The 21,362-nt window shown below is 46.5% G+C and overlaps 1 protein-coding gene across 1 annotated transcript; it reads left to right on the forward strand.

Annotated features, from left to right (window-relative positions):
• Nucleotides 1-254: 254 nt before the first annotated feature.
• LOC308165653 (uncharacterized protein) lies at nt 255-21,098 on the forward strand (the record flags this gene model as incomplete). The annotated part of the gene is made up of 7 exons (XM_080539803.1): nt 255-291; nt 5,583-6,287; nt 6,444-7,012; nt 9,507-9,849; nt 18,418-19,113; nt 19,347-20,051; nt 20,407-21,098. The coding sequence occupies 7 exons, from the start codon at nt 255-257 to the stop codon at nt 21,096-21,098; spliced, it is 3,747 nt and encodes a 1,248-aa protein (XP_080395929.1).
• Nucleotides 21,099-21,362: the final 264 nt, after the last annotated feature.

The raw sequence follows: 21,362 nt of genomic DNA on the forward strand, positions 1-21,362 counted from the left end.
CGCCTGAGTGTTGGGATCAGGGGCGTGTCCAGGGGGGGGCCAGGGGTGGCCCGTGCCACCCCTGAAATCTGATTGGCCACCCTAGGTGCCACCCTGATTGATTGGCTATCTGCCTAGTCACTCAGAGCAGAGGCCACTTCGCACCACGAGACAAACTTTTCGAACAGAACACCTTTTTGATCAGCGGTGAGGTTTGATTGATTGATTGAAAACTTTATTAGAATGTTTGCAGAAGTAGGTACATGAAAGTACATATGGCAGGTGTGCTGGTCTTGGCGCTCCTGAAGAAATGTGAGTACCATTAATGGTTAGACTTTTGCATAGCTACATATAGGCTACGGTGTTGTGCTAGTGGTTAAAACGTTTTAGCTGTAACATTATATTTTGTAGTAGGCTACTCTGGTCTCTCATCATCCGATCTCAGCTTGCTAGTAAACCTGTCGTCGAAATGCTAGCTAATGCTAACGTTAGGCTATAGGCTAGGTAACGTCAGCTATATACATTTGAATGCTTGAGTATGTTTTGTTTGTGTATTGTGCAAGTTATAAAGTGACATGTGTTATGTGATGGTTAATGTTACAGTATGAAAAGAAATCAGAGCATTCAGGGTTTCTTCCAAAGAAAAAACCCCAAAAGGACAGAGCAGCAGGACAGAGAAGCCAGAGCTAATGTTAGTCAGTCAGAGGATGAGCCAGCTGGAGGATGTAGACCCAGTTAGCCCACAGCAAGAGCCTCCAGCTTCTGCTGTACACATGGGTATGTATGTAACATTCTGATAGCTCCAGATGTATTTTTAGTAAGCACTTATTTGATAACCGTGATAATGTAACATTGTGATTAATTGCTATACATTTAAACTAAAGCCGAATCTTGTCGATTAAGCCTGTAGGGGTATTCATATTGTATTCATTTGAGTTTGGTAGCTAACATCGGCCTACTTACAAAAAAGGCTGATTTTGTCATTATGACCATTTCTGTGATTTTGTAGAGTCAAACAAGGATACTGATGATGAAGGCTGCACATCAGCTTCACCTGCACATCAGGGTATGTTGTACAGTATACAATACATACAATATAAGCCATCTACTTCTCTGCTTTCAGGTTGTTATGAATACAACTATTACTACTACTATTAAATTGATACAACTATTACAATTCCTGCATTGCTTTTTTCAATTACCTGTTTACTTCAGTAGATGTGGCTTTGAATTTCTCGTAATCTGATTTCATTATTTGCCAAAACCAAGTTTACAATGGCAGCTTCCTGTACCCCGGTGAACATTTGGCATTTTTCCCCCCACAGTAGAGTAAATTGTACAGGAAACTTGAAACTTTACAGTTAAGAGAAGCAATTAGAAAAAATTGTAAGAAAAAGAAAGGAGAGGCAGCTAGTTTTTTATGTTAATGTAACATATGTTTAAGAATTATTGTTTTTCCTTGTACCTGTACAGTGTACAGTGTTTTTTGTTTTGTTTTGTGTTACAATTGGAGTGCCTGCATGTTATAGTGTACAAAATATGCTGGTTTGTTTAAAGAATAAAAAACATCTGAGTTTAATATTACATTTGTATGGAGCCACTCTGTTGTGTTGTGATTGGTAGCACTGGGACTTTTAAACAGGGATTGTTATTTTAGGGTGTGTTCTCACTAGAACATTTGCTTCACTTGGAATCAGAGTTTAGGATGAAATTCGCTTTGCTCTGCGTTGTTTGGAGCTGTGAGAACGCACATTCGAAGTCACTCCCGGAGCAAACAACCAACACATGCTCCGGCGCTTGAAAAGGGTGGGTTCGCTCCGGTTAGAAACGACGCATCGAGGCTGTCCATAGGAAAACAACAGTGCATGCGTGTTGATCTGGATAAGAGCGGGACGAACGGGCAGTTTTCTATTTTCCTGACCAATCAACTACCACATCTGTTGCTTCAATTGCCTATGTTACTTTGTTTACATAAAGGGCTGTGAGAACGCAAATCAGAAATAATTTATGCAACAATGTTGCAAACTTATCCGCTTGCTCTGGGTCATGATTCAGATTTTCATGTAAGAACATGACCTTAGTAGCCCAATTAAAGTATACAATGGGGAGTGGAGACAGAAATGGTAATAAAAAGCACAAAATGGTGTGTACAAATTCACCAGAATGCAGGGAATTAAGTGTTAAATTCTCAAAATTGTGCCACCCATGCATAACAAGGTGCCCCACCTGGGCCACCCCAGTGAAAAAGGTCTGGACACGCCACTGGTTGGGATAGCGTAGTACTGTTCACCCGGCGACCTAGCGATTTCGAATGGGATTCCCTGCTGTTCCAAGAATTCCGTTGTTACAGTCCTCTCATTTTGCGCACCAACTTCTAGTAAGTCTAGTCTGCTGTAGGTACTATTTACACAACCGTTCCCTATAAGTACTAAAATAAAAGTGTACATACAAATGTACTTAAAAACACTAAAAAACACCAGCGTTGAAGCCACTCCGAGCCGCGCGTCTGAGCAGCGCGCCGCCATCTTTTGGTGTAGTCTATAGGCTATGTAGGCTATGGAAATACTAAGATACATAAAACAAGTAGTGTACAAGACAGGCACTGGACACACATTAACACAGTTTAATGACTTAGGGATGCCATACAAAATCTTTTATTGGAGTACTAGAATGTGCAAGGTGCAATACGTAGTGACGACATTGTAGGAAAGACCTTGGGTGGGGGGGGGGGGGCAAGCGCATGTAATGCTTTATTTACTATTAGTAGCCAACACTTTATTAAAAGTCCAAGAATAATCAGTTGAGAACAGTAGGGTTAGGGTATGATTGTTGTGTGTCCCATCAGTTTCTTAAAATACTACATCTGCCTAAATATCTGGTGTGATGGCAGACGTCTTTAAGTGCAGCCTCCTTTCTGACTCACCCCTTTGCTGCTTGGTCCTCCTGACCTCCTCCTGCTCACTGTCCTCCTGACCTCCTCCTGCTCACTGTCCTCCTGACCTCCTCCTCCTCACTGTCCTCCTGACCTCCTCCTGCTCACTGTCCTCCTGACCTCCTCCTGCTCACTGTCCTCCTGACCTCCTCCTCCTCACTGTCCTCCTGACCTCCTCCTCCTCACTGTCCTCCTGACCTCCTCCTGACCTCCTGCCTGCTCACTGTCCTCCTGACCTCCTCCTCCTCACTGTCCTCCTGACCTCCTCCTCCTCACTGTCCTCCTGACCTCCTCCTGCCTGCTGACCTCCTCCTGCTCACTGTCCTCCTGACCTCCTCCTCCTCACTGTCCTCCTGACCTCCTCCTGACCTCCTCCTGCTCACTGTCCTCCTGACCTCCTCCTGCTCACTGTCCTCCTGACCTCCTCCTGACCTCCTCCTCCTGCTCACTGTCCTCCTCACCTCCTCCTGCTCACTGTCCTCCTGACCTCCTCCTGCTCACTGTCCTCCTGACCTCCTCCTGACCTCCTGACCTCCTCACTGTCCTCCTGACCTCCTCCTGCTCACTGTCCTCCTGACCTCCTCCTGCTCACTGTCCTCCTGACCTCCTCCTCCTCACTGTCCTCCTGACCTCCTCCTCCTCACTGTCCTCCTGACCTCCTCCTGCCTGCTGACCTCCTCCTGCTCACTGTCCTCCTGACCTCCTCCTCCTCACTGTCCTCCTGACCTCCTCCTGACCTCCTCCTGCTCACTGTCCTCCTGACCTCCTCCTGCTCACTGTCCTCCTGACCTCCTCCTGCTCACTGTCCTCCTGACCTCCTCCTGCTCACTGTCCTCCTGACCTCCTCCTCCTGACCTCCTCCTCCTCACTGTCCTCCTGACCTCCTCCTCACCTCCTCCTGCTCACTGTCCTCCTGACCTCCTCCTGCTCACTGTCCTCCTGACCTCCTCCTCCTCACTGTCCTCCTGACCTCCTCCTCCTCACTGTCCTCCTGACCTCCTCCTGCCTGCTGACCTCCTCCTGCTCACTGTCCTCCTGACCTCCTCCTCCTCACTGTCCTCCTGACCTCCTCCTGACCTCCTCCTGCTCACTGTCCTCCTGACCTCCTCCTGCTCACTGTCCTCCTGACCTCCTCCTGACCTCCTCCTGACCTCCTCCTGCTCACTGTCCTCCTGACCTCCTGACCTCCTCACTGTCCTCCTGACCTCCTCCTCCTGCTCACTGTCCTCCTGACCTCCTCCTCACCTCCTCCTGCTCACTGTCCTCCTGACCTCCTCCTGACCTCCTCCTGACCTCCTCCTGCTCACTGTCCTCCTGACCTCCTGACCTCCTCACTGTCCTCCTGACCTCCTCCTCCTGCTCACTGTCCTCCTGACCTCCTCCTGACCTCCTCCTGCTCACTGTCCTCCTGACCTCCTCCTGACCTCCTCCTGCTCACTGTCCTCCTGACCTCCTCCTGCTCACTGTCCTCCTGACCTCCTCCTGACCTCCTCCTGCTCACTGTCCTCCTGACCTCCTCCTCCTCACTGTCCTCCTGACCTCCTCCTGCTCACTGTCCTCCTGACCTCCTCCTCCTCACTGTCCTCCTGACCTCCTCCTGCTCACTGTCCTCCTGACCTCCTCCTCCTCACTGTCCTGCTGACCTCCTCCTGACCTCCTCCTGCTCACTGTCCTCCTGACCTCCTCCTGCTCACTGTCCTCCTGACCTCCTGCCTCCTCACTGTCCTCCTGACCTCCTCCTGCTCACTGTCCTCCTGACCTCCTCCTGACCTCCTCCTGACCTCCTCCTACCTGCTCACTGTCCTCCTGACCTCCTCCTGACCTCCTCCTGCTCACTGTCCTCCTGACCTCCTCCTGCCTGCTGTAAGCAGTTCAAATTAGTACCCAACACTCGAATGCAATACAATGCAAATTACATCGGATTTACATCGGATATCGAAAAGCAATGCAAATGAGTACACCGACACTCGAATGGAATACACTCATGACCAAATGTAATACGCTGCGCTCAAATGTAATACACATGCTCAATGGAATACACTTGTGACCAAATGTAATACACATGCTCAATGGAATACACTTGTGACCAAATGTAATACACATGCTCAATGGAATACACTCATGACCAAATGTAATACGCTGCGCTCAAATGTAATACATTGATTTTATTTTGGCACAAATATGCCGTATTTTTGCATTGTATTTAGTGTTACACGTGTATTGCATTCCGATGTGTGTATTGCATTCCGATGTGTGTATTGCATTTAAATATGGCATGATACACCCTCCATACAAAACGGCTTCCGAATTTGATAAAATGAAAAGAAGATTGTAGAAAATAAAATGTAAAACAGTATTTTCTTCTAGAAATGGATGACGTGGGGCAACATTGACGATTCAAAAGGGTGCAGATATATAAGATGCACAAATCTGTCATATCATAAGTCACATTCTAAAGTTGTTTTGATATTAATGGTGAATGCGGGGGGCATTCAAGAGCATACTATAAAGAGATGAGGACTTCATGTACTCACCATAGCTGTTCATGCACTCAGCATGACTCTCCAAACAAACTCCTCTGTCTTTTTCTCCCTCTCTCTCTCTCTCTCTCTCTCTCTCTCTCTCTCTCTCTCTCTCTCTCTCTCTCTCTCTCTCTCTCTCTCTCTAACAGGTGACTCCCTCCATCTCTCAGAGTTGAGGATCGTGCTGCTGGGATCCAAGTATGAAGGGAAGAGTTCATCAGGAAACATCATCCTGGGCAGAGAGGAGTTTGACCTGAGGAGAACTGCTCAGTGTGTGAAGAGACAGGGAGAAGTAGCAGGGAGGCAGATCACTGTGGTCGACACTCCAGGCTGGTGGAGGAATCAACCTGTAGAGAAGACTCCCGAGCTGGTTAAGCAGGAGATTGTACGCAGTGTGTTTCTGTGTCCTCCAGGACCTCACACTCTCCTCCTGGTCATAGGGGTGGATCGCTCATTCACTGAGGAAGAGAGAAGTTCAATAGAGGAACACCTGAGACTTCTCAGTGAGAGAGTCTGGTGTCACACTATGGTGCTGTTCACATATGGGGACTGTCTGGGAGACGCAACTATTGAGCAGCACATTGAGAGTGAAGGGAAGGCCCTCCAGTGGCTTGTTGAGAAATGTGGAAACAGGTATCATGTCTTCAACAATAATAACAGGGGTGATGGCACTCAGGTCACAGAGCTGCTGGAGAAGATAGAGGAGATGGTGGCAGGAAACAGAGGAGGTCATTATGAGATAGAGAGACAGATAGTAAAGAAGACAGAGGTGTGGAGAAAACCCAAAGAAGAGCGAGCAAAACAGAGGCAGGAGAAGGTGAAGAAACAGAGAGAGATCCACAGATCATTCATAGGTGAGATTATTATTACTGAACTTATGAAGGAAACTTCCATATCAGATCACTGTGATGGTGGCTGGAATATTGAGTTCTCTGTGATATAGAACCACTCCCATTGGTCAGTGGCTACTGGAGATGCTTATTATACTGTGTTGTTTCTCTCTCAAACAGGTGACTCCCTCCAACTCTCAGAGCTGAGGATCGTGCTGCTGGGCTCTGGGCATGAAGGGAAGAGTTCAGCAGGAAACACCATCCTGGACAGTGAGCAGTTTGACCTGAGGAAGGCAGCTCCTCAGTGTGTGAAGAGACAGGGAGAAGTAGCTGGGAGGCAGGTCACTGTGGTCGACACTCCAGGCTGGTGGAGGGATTTCCCTGTAGAGGAGACTTTTGAGCTGGTTAAACAGGAGATTGTGCGCAGTGTGTCTCTGTGTCCTCCAGGACCTCACACTCTCCTCCTGGTCATAGATCTGAAAGAGTCATTCAAAGAGGAAGAGGCAAATGCTGCAGAGGCACACCTGGAGCTTCTTAGTGAGGGAGTGTGGAGTCACACTATGGTGCTGTTCACATATGGGGACTGTCTGGGAGACGCAACTATTGAGCAGCACATTGAGAGTGAAGGAAAGGCTCTTCAGTGGCTTATTGAGAAATGTGGGAACAGGTATCATGTCTTCAACAATAAGAACAGGGGTGATGGCACTCAGGTCACAGAGCTGCTGGAGAAGATAGAGGAGATGGTGGCAGTGAATAGTGGAGATGTGTTTCATCCTATAGTAGAACGAGAGGCAGGATTGAAGCTTTCACTGGCACCACGAGGAGCTAGCAACAGTGAGTATGGTTCTACCGACTAAAGCCGGGTACACACACAAAGATTTTCTAAATCTTAACAGATTTTTTTATCTGAGAGAGACCCCACACATGAAGATAAAAAAGTCATGGATTGAACAGTTTTGATCGTATTGTGTGTGGTGTGCTCCGATATTCCCAATACAGCACACCACATACTAAGATCTGTCCTACGACACTCTAGAGTTTCGTCCCCCAAGACAGAAATCTTGCGTGATCAGGGTAGTAGTACCCTGACTGACCTGTACGAGGCAGCCATGTGCAACAGGGCAAATAAAGTTGTGAAGAACTCGCTTCTTGTTTGGCTACATTCCCTTCCACGTTACAATCGGCCTCGCAAGTTGTCAGTTTTGCCCACACACAAGAGAACTTTTGATCGTAAATATTGAACCCGTTTAATATTTACGATCATCGGCCCAACCATTTTCCGAGCAGATTGTCGGGAGAAATTGAATCTTAACACACCTCACACCACAGGATAATCTTGTAGGATAATCTGCTGTCCTTGGTCGTAAAAGGGGAAATCGGGCCAAAATCGTCCAGATTATCTTTATGTGTGTACCAGGCTTAACCTTCCTGAATGAAGATCATACACTGTCCTTAAAATATCATTACGTCGTCATTAAAATATTTAGTTTAAATTGTCTCAGTGGGCATCTCCCTTTCATTAAGACATATTAATGACATGGCATAACGACCACAAACAGTCACAGGCTATGGCAGATATCAGGGGCCCGTTCCACTATGCGAGATTAACTCTGATCCAAGCGATTAACTCCAGGTTTAAATAAGCTTGCGGTCGGTTCCATCAATGTGGCTCAAATAATTCGCTGCTTGGTTGCTATGCAACCAATCCTTCTGAGTAATTCTGGTCCCGAGCAGACTTACAGGCTGGTTTAGGTAATGCGTGCGTCAAAAAAGGCTCACAGGCGGAAACTACATCCCGAACGACAGTTCCTCAAGTGTCTTTTAGGAAATATTAGTTCCCACTTCACACGAGATAGATAGATAGATAGTTTGACTGTGTGATAGATAGATCATTTGATATTTTGAAAGTGTGATCGATCGATAGATAGATAGTTTGATTGTGTGATAGATAACTTGATATTTTGAAAGTGTGATAGATAGATAGATCGATAGATAAATAAATTAAAAAGTGTAAAAAATTAAATAAAATAGGTACGTGAATCAACTTGCATTGCCGTCACTTCAGTGATGTGGTTGGCGCAGGGGTTAAGGCAGCCAGCAAGAGTTCCAAAGGCTGCAGTTCGAGAATAATCTATGCCAAATCCAGGGTCCAGTTGAAGAACATAATTTACTCAGAAAGGCTTCAAACACCATTGTAATCGTGTCAGTTCTTGTAAATTAGCCTGCACCATCATTGTATAGCCTATATACTTACTATTACTATATTTTAGATGAGATTTTAGATTAGATTCAGACAACGAAATGCAATAAAATTTTGAACCACCGTCTTAAAAAGACGAATAAATACCACGGCAGCGGTCAATACCACTAGGCCATCGTGACGATATGTCGGTTTACAGCCTGCTGTTGATATCACCACAGTAGTAAATATTCATTTATTAAAATATGAACATATAACAATAACTAGGGCTAGTATGGCCTACGCATTTAATCGGTCAGCAATTTCTTGCCAAACCATTTCCCTCGCCTTGTTAATTGCGGCAGTATTACACTATTTTACATCTTATTTGTCGTCTTCAACATGTTGTTGATGTTGTTGTTGTTGTTGTTCAGTGAGTGGAGGCAGCAGAGCCGTACGTATGTGATGGAAGGGAGATGTCAACTGAGACATCAATCAAATTACATACATACATACATACATACATACATACATAGTGTGCCAGCAAAGCTTTTTCCAGAATCTGAGTGCGAGTCGTGCGGCGTACTGGTAGTCTCTCTCCCGCCATTGGTTTGTAGGAGTCCTTTATCTCGGACTCCCCCGGCCCGCACAGCTGTCCCGCATCCGCTTGATGAGCCCGCAGTTGCCGCAGCGTTGATTGGCGGATGTGGTTCAGCTGTGCGAGCGGATAATAGCGCCCTCTGACCTCTCTGCCCAGGGGTCCGGGGTGCTTTCCCTGGTGCTGAACCCCTGGCTCAGGGGTGGTGGTGAGAGGGATGTCACAATACATGTACTATATATACCTGATGAACTGCAGTGCTTCCAGTGTGCCAGCAAAGCAGAATATGATTTGTTGTTGTTGTTGTTGTTGTTGTTGTGCTACAGTGAGTGGAGACAGCAGAGGAGAGACAGGGTATGATTCTGAGCTGGTATCTGAGGATGGATCAGTGGATGAGTCACTGTTGAAGCCCAAGAGAAGGAGGAGAGATGTCCTCACAGAGGATCCAGAGGTTCTCCAACAGTAGACCCTGCTGAGAGGTGTGGATGGAGCTGACTCCCTCCTGCTGAGAGGTGTGGATGGGGCTGACTCCCTCCTGCTGAGAGGTGTGGATGGGGCTGACTCCCTCCTGCTGAGAGGTGTGGATGGGGCTGACTCCCTCCTGCTGAGAGGTGTGGATGAGGCTGACTCCCTCCTGCTGAGAGCTGTGGATGGGGCTGACTCCCTCCTGCTGAGAGCTGTGGATGGGGCTGACTCCCTCCTGCTGAGAGCTGTGGATGGGGCTGACTCCCTCCTGCTGAGAGGTGTGGATGGGGCTGACTCCCTCCTGCTGAGAGGTGTGGATGGGGCTGACTCCCTCCTGCTGAGAGGTGTGGATTCTATTGTTTCTATTGTTAAAAACTTTGTGACAAAACTGATTTTGTAAAAGTCTATTTGATTGATTGATTCAAAGGCTGAAGGATTTTGATTCATTTCTTTGACTTCTTTGACTTATTCTGTGTTTATCTTCTCCGTTCAGAGTGAAATCCTAACTTGCCCGTGTTCTCTTAAGAGTCAACCATCACAGCGCTGTGATCAAATCACGTGACTTGTTCAGAGCCGTCTAGTCAATATGAAGCCACATCCAGGACTGTGATAAGCTTCCCAGTGCAGGCTTGAAGCTCCATGCTAGTTTATATCTGATGTTGATACAACAAGTAGAAACATATATGATCATTTTAATTTGAGATCATATATCATATCGTCATATATGAATCATCTTTACCATTTTAAAAGTTTGCCAGATGGCAGATGATTGATGTACTCTGTAGGCTGGTCGATAGTTTCTGGAAGAGAGATTTACTAGCAAACACTGCCACCAGGTGGAGAAAAAAAGGAACTGAAAGTAAAAAAATAAAAGAATAAAAATAAACCCCCCCACAAAAATACACACCTGCTTTTTGTTATTTATAGGTTGATTTTGTCTCAATTTAATCTTGTATGATACATTTGCACTATTTGGGAAGCCTGTACATAACCTGTTTTGAAGAGTGGCATTTCAAAAAATTAAAGAACGCCTCGGTGTAGCCCTGCTTTTTGTGGTAAATAATTGTATATTGCTTGATGCATCTAAATGTGATCTTTATATGACCATTATATACAACCTGTGCTAACATTTGAAACCTTTGTTGGTGTGTGTTTTGGGATCATTTATGTTGATACAGTACATCATTGTCAGGTCACATAGCTGAGTTTGTTCTGAAAAAGTCGAAAGTACACAAAAACGGCTAAACGGTTAGCATCCTAGCTTTGACTATGCAACTGTAACAGTTTTCAGACATCTTCTGATGCACATTTTTCATATAACGTTTTTTTTTTTGTACGTGTATGTTTATGTTTTATTATATTTGTTTATTTCATAATTTGTATCTACTTTGTGTACTACTTTGGTTTACTGTATGAACCCTAGCTAGTAGCTACTGTACTGGACCTAGTCTGATTATCGCGAGACGGTGAAGGAGGCGAAGCATCGCTTTTCGGAGAAGCTGCAGCAACAGCTCTCTGAGGGGGATTCCGCCTCCGTCTGGAAAGGCCTCAAGACCATCACCAACTACAAACCCAAGTCCCCGCTGATGTCCGACAACCTCCCTCTTGCTAACGAGCTGAACGAGTTCTACTGCAGGTTTGAGAAAGAGAGGTTCCCGCCCACCCCCGCCCTCTCCCTCCACCCCCCCCCCCGGCTACAACCAGCACCCCCGTCCCCCAGTGGGGCCAATGTCCCTCCTTCTACCCCCACCCTTCCCCTCCCCTCCCTCCCCCCTCCCCACCCGCCCCGCCCCCTCCCACCTCCCCTTCCCCACCCCCTCTCTCTGTCACAGTGCGAGAGGTAAATAGACTGTTCAAGAGGCAGAATCCCCGGAAGGCAGCTGGTCCGGATTCCGTCTCTCCCTCCGTCCTGAAGCACTGCGCCGACCAGCTGGCCCCGGTGTTTACCCACATCTTCAATGCCTCGCTGGAGCTGTGTCACGTCCCAGCGTGCTTCAAGGCGTCAACCATCATTCCCGTCCCCAAGAAGGCCAAGGTCACAGGCCTTAACGACTACAGACCCGTCGCTCTGACCTCTGTCGTCATGAAGGTCCTGGCGCGCCTTGTCTTGGCCTACCTGAAGCTCATCACGGATCCTGTGCTGGGCCCCCTGCAGTTCGCGTACAGAGCCAATAGATCCACGGAGGACGCCGTGAACATGGCTCTGCACTACGCTCTAGAACATCTGGACACTGCAGGTAACTACGCCAGGATCCTGTTTGTGGACTTCAGCTCGGCCTTCAACACGATCCTCCCACACATCCTGGAGCACCAGCTATCCCTGCTGCAGGTGCCGGACTCCACCTGCAGGTGGATTACGGACTTCCTGACTGACAGGTCTCAGCGGGTGAAGCTGGGGAAGAGCATTTCCAGCACCAGGTCCACCAGCACGGGCTCCCCGCAGGGCTGCGTCCTGTCTCCAGCACTGTTCTCCCTGTACACCAACAACTGTGTCTCCCGCCACCCCTCGGTCAAGCTCCTGAAGTTTGCAGACGACACCACCCTGGTGGGCCTCATCGCCAGGGGGGACGAATCTGCCTACAGGGGTGAGATCGAGGGGCTGCGGAGCTGGTGCAGTTTTAACAACCTGGAGCTCAATGCTCTAAAAACAGTGGAGATGGTGGTGGACTGCCCCCTGCCCCCTCCCATCACGCTGGGAGGTACCCCGGTGGCCTCCGTGGAGTCATGCCGCTTTCTAGGCATGACCATCTCTCGGGACCTAAAGTGGGAGCGGAACACCGAGGCCCTCACTAAGAAGGCCCAGAAGAGGATGTTCTTCCTCCGGCAGCTGAGGAAATTCAGGCTGCCGAGGTCCATGATGGTCCAGTTCTACACGGCCATCATAGAGTCCATCCTCACCCACTCCATCATCACCTGGTTCCCTGCTGCAATGGCCAAGGACAAGGCCAAGTTGCAGAGGGTTATACGTGCAGCGGAGAGGGTGATCAGCTGTCCCTTGCCCTCCCTCAACTCCTTGCATGACACCAGGGCTCTGAGGAGGGCAAGAAAGATCATGGCCGACCCCTTCCACCCCGGCCACGGCCTCCTCACCCTGCTTCCCTCTGGAAGAAGGTTGCGGCTGCCTAAGGCACTGAAGGCCCGCCACAGGCTCAGCTTCTTCCCCTCAGCCGCCAGGCTGCTAAATTACTCTGGCTTCCCCCTCCCCCCCGCCTCCAAGTCTGCTCAGGACTGAATATGAACTGGACCTTTGAAAAACTCTGCACTGCACTTTATATATATATATACATGTATATATATAGCACTATCCAATGCACTGTCTGTCCTGTGTTGTCCTGTTTTTGCATTTATTTTTGTTCATGCATGTGAAAAAAGCATAAACGCACCTACTGTAATGCCAAAACAAATTCCTATATGTGTCAAGCATAATGGCAATAAACGTTATCTGAATCTGAATCTGAATCTGAAATTGTACTTTTGTGCTAGCTATAATTCCCATGTCTATATAATTTCCATATGTACCAATCACAATATTACACATGCCCTGATTACAAATTAAAATCTAAACTAAAGCATGACACAGGTATCTCCTGTCCCCTACTGGAAGACTCACACTTTTATTTTGAACCCCGAAAACGATACAAAAAAGGGTCACCGGAAGTTTTAATGGCGCTAGACGGAGGTCTGAGAACACAGATCCACGTGGCCTGGCCGCCGGAGCGTCCACCTGACTGACTCTTGTCCAATCAAATTACTTGGTCCCTTTATTTGATTGGACAACACGTGGACGCTCTGGCGCTCTCAGAACTAATTTACGAACGCGGCCCTAGTCTCACTGTGTCACGTGACCAGTCTGGCCGCTCCTGCACACAACGCGGGAACACAAGCGGGCGTTACCATGGTTACATGGTTGCTACTGATGTCCGAAGGGTGCTTTTCCACATAAAAAACAAACAACAAAAAAGTTGAAAAGAAATAATTTCTGCAACAATACTCAAATAGGCTGTGGCATTCAAGCGATGATTGATTGGCAACAGGACCAAAGTGTGCCAAGAAAACATTCCCCACACATTACACCTGAATGAATGAGAAGGTGTACAGGTGTTCCGTAATTTGCATTTGGCATCCCTCATAATGTAGGGGTGTTGGTGTTGTTGACTAGTCAGACAGACCTTCCACAACGTGGACCATGATGCTTTTAACAGATCTAAACCTGATTTAACCCTGCCACCCCCCCACCCCCCCCCCCCCCCCCGACACGCATACAGCCTCCCCTACCCCTAACCATCTCCCTTGTCCCTACCACCCCCCCCCCCCCCACCCCCCCTCACCGTTCGCTAACTCTGGGTTCCATGTGCTCATGTTATCTGTTGCTTGTTGTTTCTGTGTTTTCCGTTTCTCCCATATTGTCAGTGTCTTTGAGCCTCGGAAAAGTGCTATATAAATGTAATGAATTATTATTATTATTATTATTATTATTATTATTATTATTATCTAGAGCCAAGAAGGTTGAGAGTGGTATAAAGTGTCAAATAAACAGGTTAGCTTGTATTCCTAGCAGACTGGGCACACTTAGCCTAGCTGCTATCAAGGCCAAAGAACCATGGGCTCGCTAACATAATCACACATCAATATAAACTGGGTAACAGTCATTAGTTTGCGTGGGCCTGTCTGTCTGTAGAATCACAACTCTGTTAATGTGTAACCTCAGAGCTGCCTAAGCCTATAGGGTTGACTCGACTGGGCCTCACTCCAGAGGTTTACTGCGCCACACCTTGTGGTTTTACTGGAGCTACAAAGTCCAGATCACTCCTTAAGTATCACATCACTCCTTTATTTGATCCGTTCCCTCCGTTCGTCCTGCAGCTGCTGAGAGAGAAGGTATGAAGAGTTTGAACATAATCTTTCGGTTGCTTGTCTTGCTCAATTGTTGTCGCAATCAGAACTTTGTTTTCCTGTTGTTGTTGTTGTTGGTGGTGGTGGTGGTGGTGATAGGGTTAGGGTTGTTGTTGTTGTTGTTGTTGTTGTTGTTGTTGTTGGTGATAGGGTTAAGTCTATGGTGAAGGTTAGGGTGGGTGAAGACACTAGAGGCCTGTACCTCACCTGAGAGAGATGCATTCTGACTAGAGGATACGTCTTCATTCATACTTGGTCTAAACGGTCTAAATGTCTCATATCTTGGCTCTTTGTTTTCCCCCAGGCCACGCTTGGAGTCTTGTGTTCGCTCGCCCTAACACGCCCTAACTCGGTGTAAGGTAAAGGCCAAAGTCCCACGGAGCAACGTTATCAGTCATTACCTGCCCGCCCCCCCCCCCGAGTGCTGATCTTCATCAGGTGTTCTCCAGGTTACAGCAATGGCCACAGCGGGCCGTCCAGGTAAACTGTTAATGTCAAAACTGAACCTTTTTTGTGCCAAACCTGGACCCAAGCTTATAGGTTTTTGAGAGTTAATTAATTTGAATTGTGTAAGCATCATTTAATAATGACTTTTCAGAAATGACGACAGTCAGTTTCTAGCCTAAAGAAACTCAAACACATGTGAAACAACTTAATTCAAATAGATTATATTATTACTCAATTGAAATGTCTGTTATGACAGCAGTCATACTCAGAAGATATGCAGTGGTGAACTAGACTGAATGCATGAGGATGCTCTGGCCTACTGTAGTTAGAAGGTGTGTTGGGTAGGGGTAGGGGGGCAGGGGGGTAGGGGTAGCCTAGAGGTTAGAGAGGCCAGCTAGCAATCGGAAGGTCTCTGGTTCGCTCCCCGCCTCAGGAGGGAGCTGCATGTGAGCTGGTGACTGCAGGGTTGCTGGCATTATATCCAAGTTACCTACCACTGCCGTTGTGCACTTGAGCAAGGCAATTACCCCTAATTGCTCCAGGGGCGTTGACTATGACTAAAGCAAAAAATACATTTTGCAATGACAAGAAGGTTGAATCTAATCTAGGAGAGGAGACCAGACCAATGATTGCAGTTGAAACAGTTCGGGCGAAGCCACTTTTACCACCTGCAGTAATCCACAAAGTAGGCAGGAACAGACTTAGGAAAAATAACAAACCAAAGTACTTAACTTAAATCACAAGAGCATAGGAGACTAGATTTGATGAAATACCAAAAGAGGATTACAAGACAAGCTTCTCTGAAGCGCCATGCAGAGTGTGAATTATACAACGACAACTTGTTCTCCAGGCGTAAAGGGAACACAGTACAGTGCACTGCAGGCGCCTGCTTCGGTGACCTGAAGTCTTACAAACCGTAAAGCATCTTACTTGTTTAACGTAATGTCTGCAGTCTGTAGATGGAGATGAATCAAACCCATCACACCAGCTCATGGGGCACGTAACACACAACAACTTGTATAGTCAGGAAATCAGGACACTTAGTCAGACCCTCAGACCCCCCCCCCCCCCCACACACACACACACACAGACGCACACACACACGCACACCCACACGCACACTGACACTCACACTCACGCTTTATTTACTATTAGTAGCCAACACTTAATTAAAAGTCCAGGCATAATCAGTTGAGAACAGTAGGGTTAGGGTATGATTGTTTCCCATCAGTTTCAGAAAATACTATTTGCCTAAATATCTAGTATGATGATATATTGCCTGAATTTGTCTTGTTTTATCAAATGTTCTAATTATTATGATTGGTTTATTATGAACAACATGTAAAATTGCAGGAAACTAGCAAAAATAATTGGGTGGGAGAGAGGGGCCGCCGCTGCCAAAACGTGCACAGTTTTGGTTCGCTCCACCGCCAAAAAATCTCACTCTAAACTTTTGGTGATACTTGGCAGCCCTGTATTGTTGCTAGCTAGCTGGCTTCATGTAGCTAGCAGGTTGCTATGACGGCCTTGCTAGCTCGCTAACTGGCTAGCTATCTACATGCTAGCTAGCTTCAGTTCTCAACTCTAGAGACTTCCAATATCAGACAGAGAATATTACACTTAGTATTATTATTATTATTACACACAGTGTTATTATTATACATAGTATTAGCATACACTGCGTCAACATGTCTGTGTATCTCCAACGTTATATTGAACGAATTAATGTTTTTCAGTCCAGCGTTTCGTTACCATGGCAACTAGATGAATCTGCGAGCTCGTTGTGTCCGCGTGACGCGTCAGGTTAGTTCGTTAGTGGGGGGGGGGGGAGGCTTTAATTTAAAAATCCACTCACGTGAGCCAGGCAGACGAGATGTTCAACTAACGTATTAGGGTTGCCATGTGGGATTGACAATTTCCAGCCTAACCACAGGCTAAAAACCGCCAAATCCACCAAAAACTACCAGCCCAAAGTCAGAAAACTGCTAATTACTATTGGGCAGCGATATGAAATCCTATTACAATATTCTTCCACGACTGGACATGGCCCAATAATTCCAACCATGGCACCAAGCCCTAGGAGATACAAAACACACAACTGAACACTAGAGCAGCCGTGCTTATTTCAACTACTATTCGGTTGTTAAGTCTGATGTCAAACATGACATTTAGCAATTTCCCGGTCCAAACCAGAAATTTCCAGCACCAGAGTACCAGTGTACTACAGCGGTAGAATGACAGTTCAATCGTTTTTTAGACTGGGATCTATTCATACAACAAGGGACACAGCACTTTCCCGTTTTCTCCATATTGTCAGGGTATTTGAGCCTCGGAAAAGCGCTATATAAATATAATGAATTATTATTATTACTGAGGCATTTCGAAGAGAGCGCCTCAGCCAACTTTGGACCTGGAAACACGTTTGATTGATTGATTGAAAACTTTATTAGAAGATTTGCAGAAGTAGGTACATGAAAGTACATATTACATACAAGGTCAACTAACAGGATAAAAACCCAAGAAAGCCACTGGCTTATTTCAATTGGGGTCCTTGATTCGTGATTGATGACGTCACGACTTAACAACCGGATAAGAGCCGCCTAATAGGTCCCCTCTTTAGGATGGTAATCTGATATTTACACACAAAGACCACTAGTTAGCTCCTCTTGTAAATAGGCTAGGTGCACGATCTCACTACTTCCTGAAAGGCAACTGGTATGAACATATCCTGTCTCACTCTATTGGTTTAATTGATTAATCAGCTGTGCGGTAAACCGTTGGAACACACAGTGCACAGCTGATTAATCAATTAAAACAATAGAGTGAGACAGGATATGTTCATACCAGTTGCCTTTCAGGAAGTAGTGAGATTGTGCACCTAGCCTATTAGCCTGCCTCCTACACAGACAAACTGCAAAACAGCTTTATATTAGCTTATCCTGATGTGATTTTGTCAATGTAAGGATACTGGGTGGTAGAACGGACATATCTAGGAAAAGTCATGAAAGGAGGGTCCTGAAATTTGATCGAGTGAAAAGATATTAAACATTTTTACTCACATGGTCAAATGACCCCACCCATGGTTGTTGTAATGTCAACTGATATGCTACACCTGTTGTGCCAGAGCTCATGGGATGGTCACTATCGCCCCCTAGTGTTCAGACGTGGCCATGACAGTAGTGATGTTCAAAGTTTTCATTTCTTCAATAGTAAAGTCTCAAAACGCCTTCAGAGTTTGATCAAATGAAAATAAGATTGGAGAAAATAACATTTAAAACAGTATTTTCTTCTAGAAATGGATGACGTGTGGCAACATTGAGGATTCAAAAGGGTGCAGATATATAAGATGCACAAATCTGTAATTTAAGTCACACTCTAAAGTTGTTTTGATATTAATGGTGAATGCGAGAGAGATAGGGGACTTCATGTACTCACCATAGCTGTTCATGCACTCAGCATGACTCTCCAAACAAAATCCTCTGTCTTTTTCTCCCTCTCTCTCTCTCTCTCTCTCTCTCTCTCTCTCTCTCTCTCTCTCTCTCTCTCTCTCTCTCTCTCTCTCTCTCTCTCAGATGACTCCCTCCATCTCTCAGAGCTGAGGATCGTGCTGCTGGGGTCCTGGTCATCTGGGAAACGTTCAGCAGGAAACACCATCCTGGGCAGAGAGGAGTTTGACCTGAGGACAGCTGCTCAGTGCCTGAAGAGACAGGGATATGTCGCAGGGAGGCAGGTCACTGTGGTCAACACTGTAGGCTGGTACAGGGTTAACCCTATGAAGGACTCATGTGACCAGGTTAAACAGGAGGTTGTGCGCGGTGTGTCTCTGTGTCCCCCAGGACCTCACGCTCTCCTCCTGGTAGTTCGGGCAGATGCTTCATTCGTTGAGGAAGAGAGAAGAGCAGTCGAGGAACTGCTTCTCAGTGAGATAGCCTGGAGTCACACTATAGTGCTGTTCACCCATGGGGACTGTCTGGGAGACACAACCATTGAGCAGCACATTGAGAGAGGGAAGGCACTCCAGTGGCTTGTTGAAGAATGTGGGAACAGGTATCATGTCTTTAACAATAAGAACAGGGGTGATGGCACTCAGGTCACAGAGCTGCTGGAGAAGATAGAGGAGATGGTGGCAGGAAACAGAGGAGGTCATTATGAGATAGAGAGACAGATACTGGAGAAGATAGAACAGGAAAGGAGGGCAGTGGGAGAGAGAGCGAAACAGAGACTGAAGAAGGTGCAGGAACAGAGAGAGACCCTCAGATCACTAATGGGTGAGTTTATTGAGGAGTCATAATACTGTATGTTTTTAAATGATGCTATTGTGTTCATGATACAGATAGAACATTTTTAAAAGTATATGTTTTGTCATTTTAAGACAATTAAACATGTGTGTTCTGTCACTCCATTTTTAATAGGAACACACACACACATACACACACACACACACACACACACACACTGAAGTTAAGAATACAATGATTTGTTCTCTCTCTCTCTCTACCAGGTGACTCCCTCCATCTCTCAGGGCTGAGGATCGTGCTGCTGGGGTACAGGTTTGCAGGGAAGAGTTCAGCAGGAAACACCATCCTGGGCAGAGAGGAGTTTGACCAAGGGAAGATAACTCAGTGTGTGAAGAGACAGGGAGAAGTAGCAGGGAGGCAGGTCACTGTGGTCGACACTCCAGGCTGGTTGGCGCATGCCCCTGTAGGGAAGACTCCTGAGCTGGTTAAGCAGGAGATTGTACGCAGTGTGTCTCTGTGTCCTCCAGGACCTCACACTCTCCTCCTGGTCATAGAAGTGGGTGATTCATTCACGGAGGAAGAGAGAAGATCAGTAGAGGGACACCTGGACATTCTCAGTGAGAGAGTCTGGTGTCACACTATTGTGCTGTTCACCCATGGGGACTATCTGGTAGACACAACCATTGAGCAGCACATTGAGAGAAAAGGGAAGGCCCTCCAGTGGCTTGTTGAGAAATGTGGGAACAGGTATCATGTCCTCAACAATAAGAACAAGAGTGATGGCACTCAGGTCACAGAGCTGCTGGAGAAGATAGATGAGATGGTGGCAGGAAACAGAGGAGGTCATTATGAGATAGAAAGAGATATAGTAAAGACTATAGAAGTGTGGAGAAAACCCAAAGAAGAGAGAGCAAAACAGAGGCAGGAGAAGGTGAAGAAACAGAGAGAGATCCACAGGACATTCATAGGTGAGATTATTATTACTGATTAAAGAGTCAACTGTTATGAAGGAAAAGTTGATATCAGATCACTGTCATAGTTGGTGGCTGAAGGGTTGTGATCTTTAAAATCACTTTTCAACACTAGGGTTAGATAATCATATTTTTAACCCTCAAATGCATGTGAAATATATGTGCAGTCAACATTATCATCCATAATATCTAACCTTATATATAATCTCTTGTACAGCATGTAATCATATGTTCCACGTGACACAAGGGAGATAATATGCTGTGTGTGTGTGTGTGTGTGTCTTCCTAACTCTCTCTCTCTCTCTCTCTCTCTCTCTCTCTCTCTCTCTCTCTCTCTCTCTCTCTCTCCCAGGTGACTCCATCCATCTCTCAGAGCTGAGGATTGTCCTGGTGGGGTGGAGAGGAGCAGGGAAGAGATCATCAGGAAACACCATCCTGGGCAGTGAGGAGTTTGACCTGAGGAAGGCAGCTCCTCAGTGTGTGAAGATACAGGGAGAGGTAGCAGGGAGGCAGGTCACTGTGGTTAACACTCCAGGCTGGTGGGCGTATTACCCTAAAGAGGAGACTCCTGCACTGGTTAGACAGGAGATTGTAAGCAGTGTGTCTCTGTGTCCTCCAGGACCTCACACTCTCCTCCTGGTCATACCAGGGAATGTTTCATTCAAAGAGAATGAGGCAAATGCTGCAGAGGCACACCTGGAGCTTCTTAGTGAGGGAGTGTGGAGTCACACTATGGTGCTGTTCACCAGTGGGGACTGTCTAGGAGACAAAACCATTGAGCAGCACATTGAGAGTGAAGGGAAGGCCCTCCAATGGCTTATTGAGAAATGTGGGAACAGGTATCATGTCCTCGACAATAAGAACAGGGGCGATGGCACTCAGGTCACAGAGCTGCTGGAGAAGATAGAGGAGATGGTGGCAGTGAATAGTGGAGATGTGTTTTATCCAAGAGTAGAACTAGACGCGGGATTGAAGAAGCTTTCACTGGTACCTAGAGGAGCTAGCAGCAGAGACCTGAACAGTGAGTATGGTTCTACCAACTAACCTTCCTGAATGAAGATCATACACTGTCCTTAAAATATCATTACGTCGTCATTAAAATATATAACGACCACAAACAGTCGCAGGCTATTGCAGATATCTGGAAGACCATGCTTTCTGATATCATGCTAGCTTTCCTACATTCTGTTGTTGTTGATTTTGTTGTTGTTGTTGTTGTTGTTGTTGTTGTTGTTGTTGTTGTTGTTGTTGTTGTTGTTCAGTGAGTGGAGGCAGCAGAGCAGAGTCTGGCTCTGAGAATGGACCCTT

Source organism: Nansenia antarctica (genome assembly GCF_963989245.1).
Source record: "Nansenia antarctica genome assembly, chromosome: 9".
In the NCBI taxonomy this organism is placed as follows: domain Eukaryota; kingdom Metazoa; phylum Chordata; class Actinopteri; order Argentiniformes; family Microstomatidae; genus Nansenia; species Nansenia antarctica.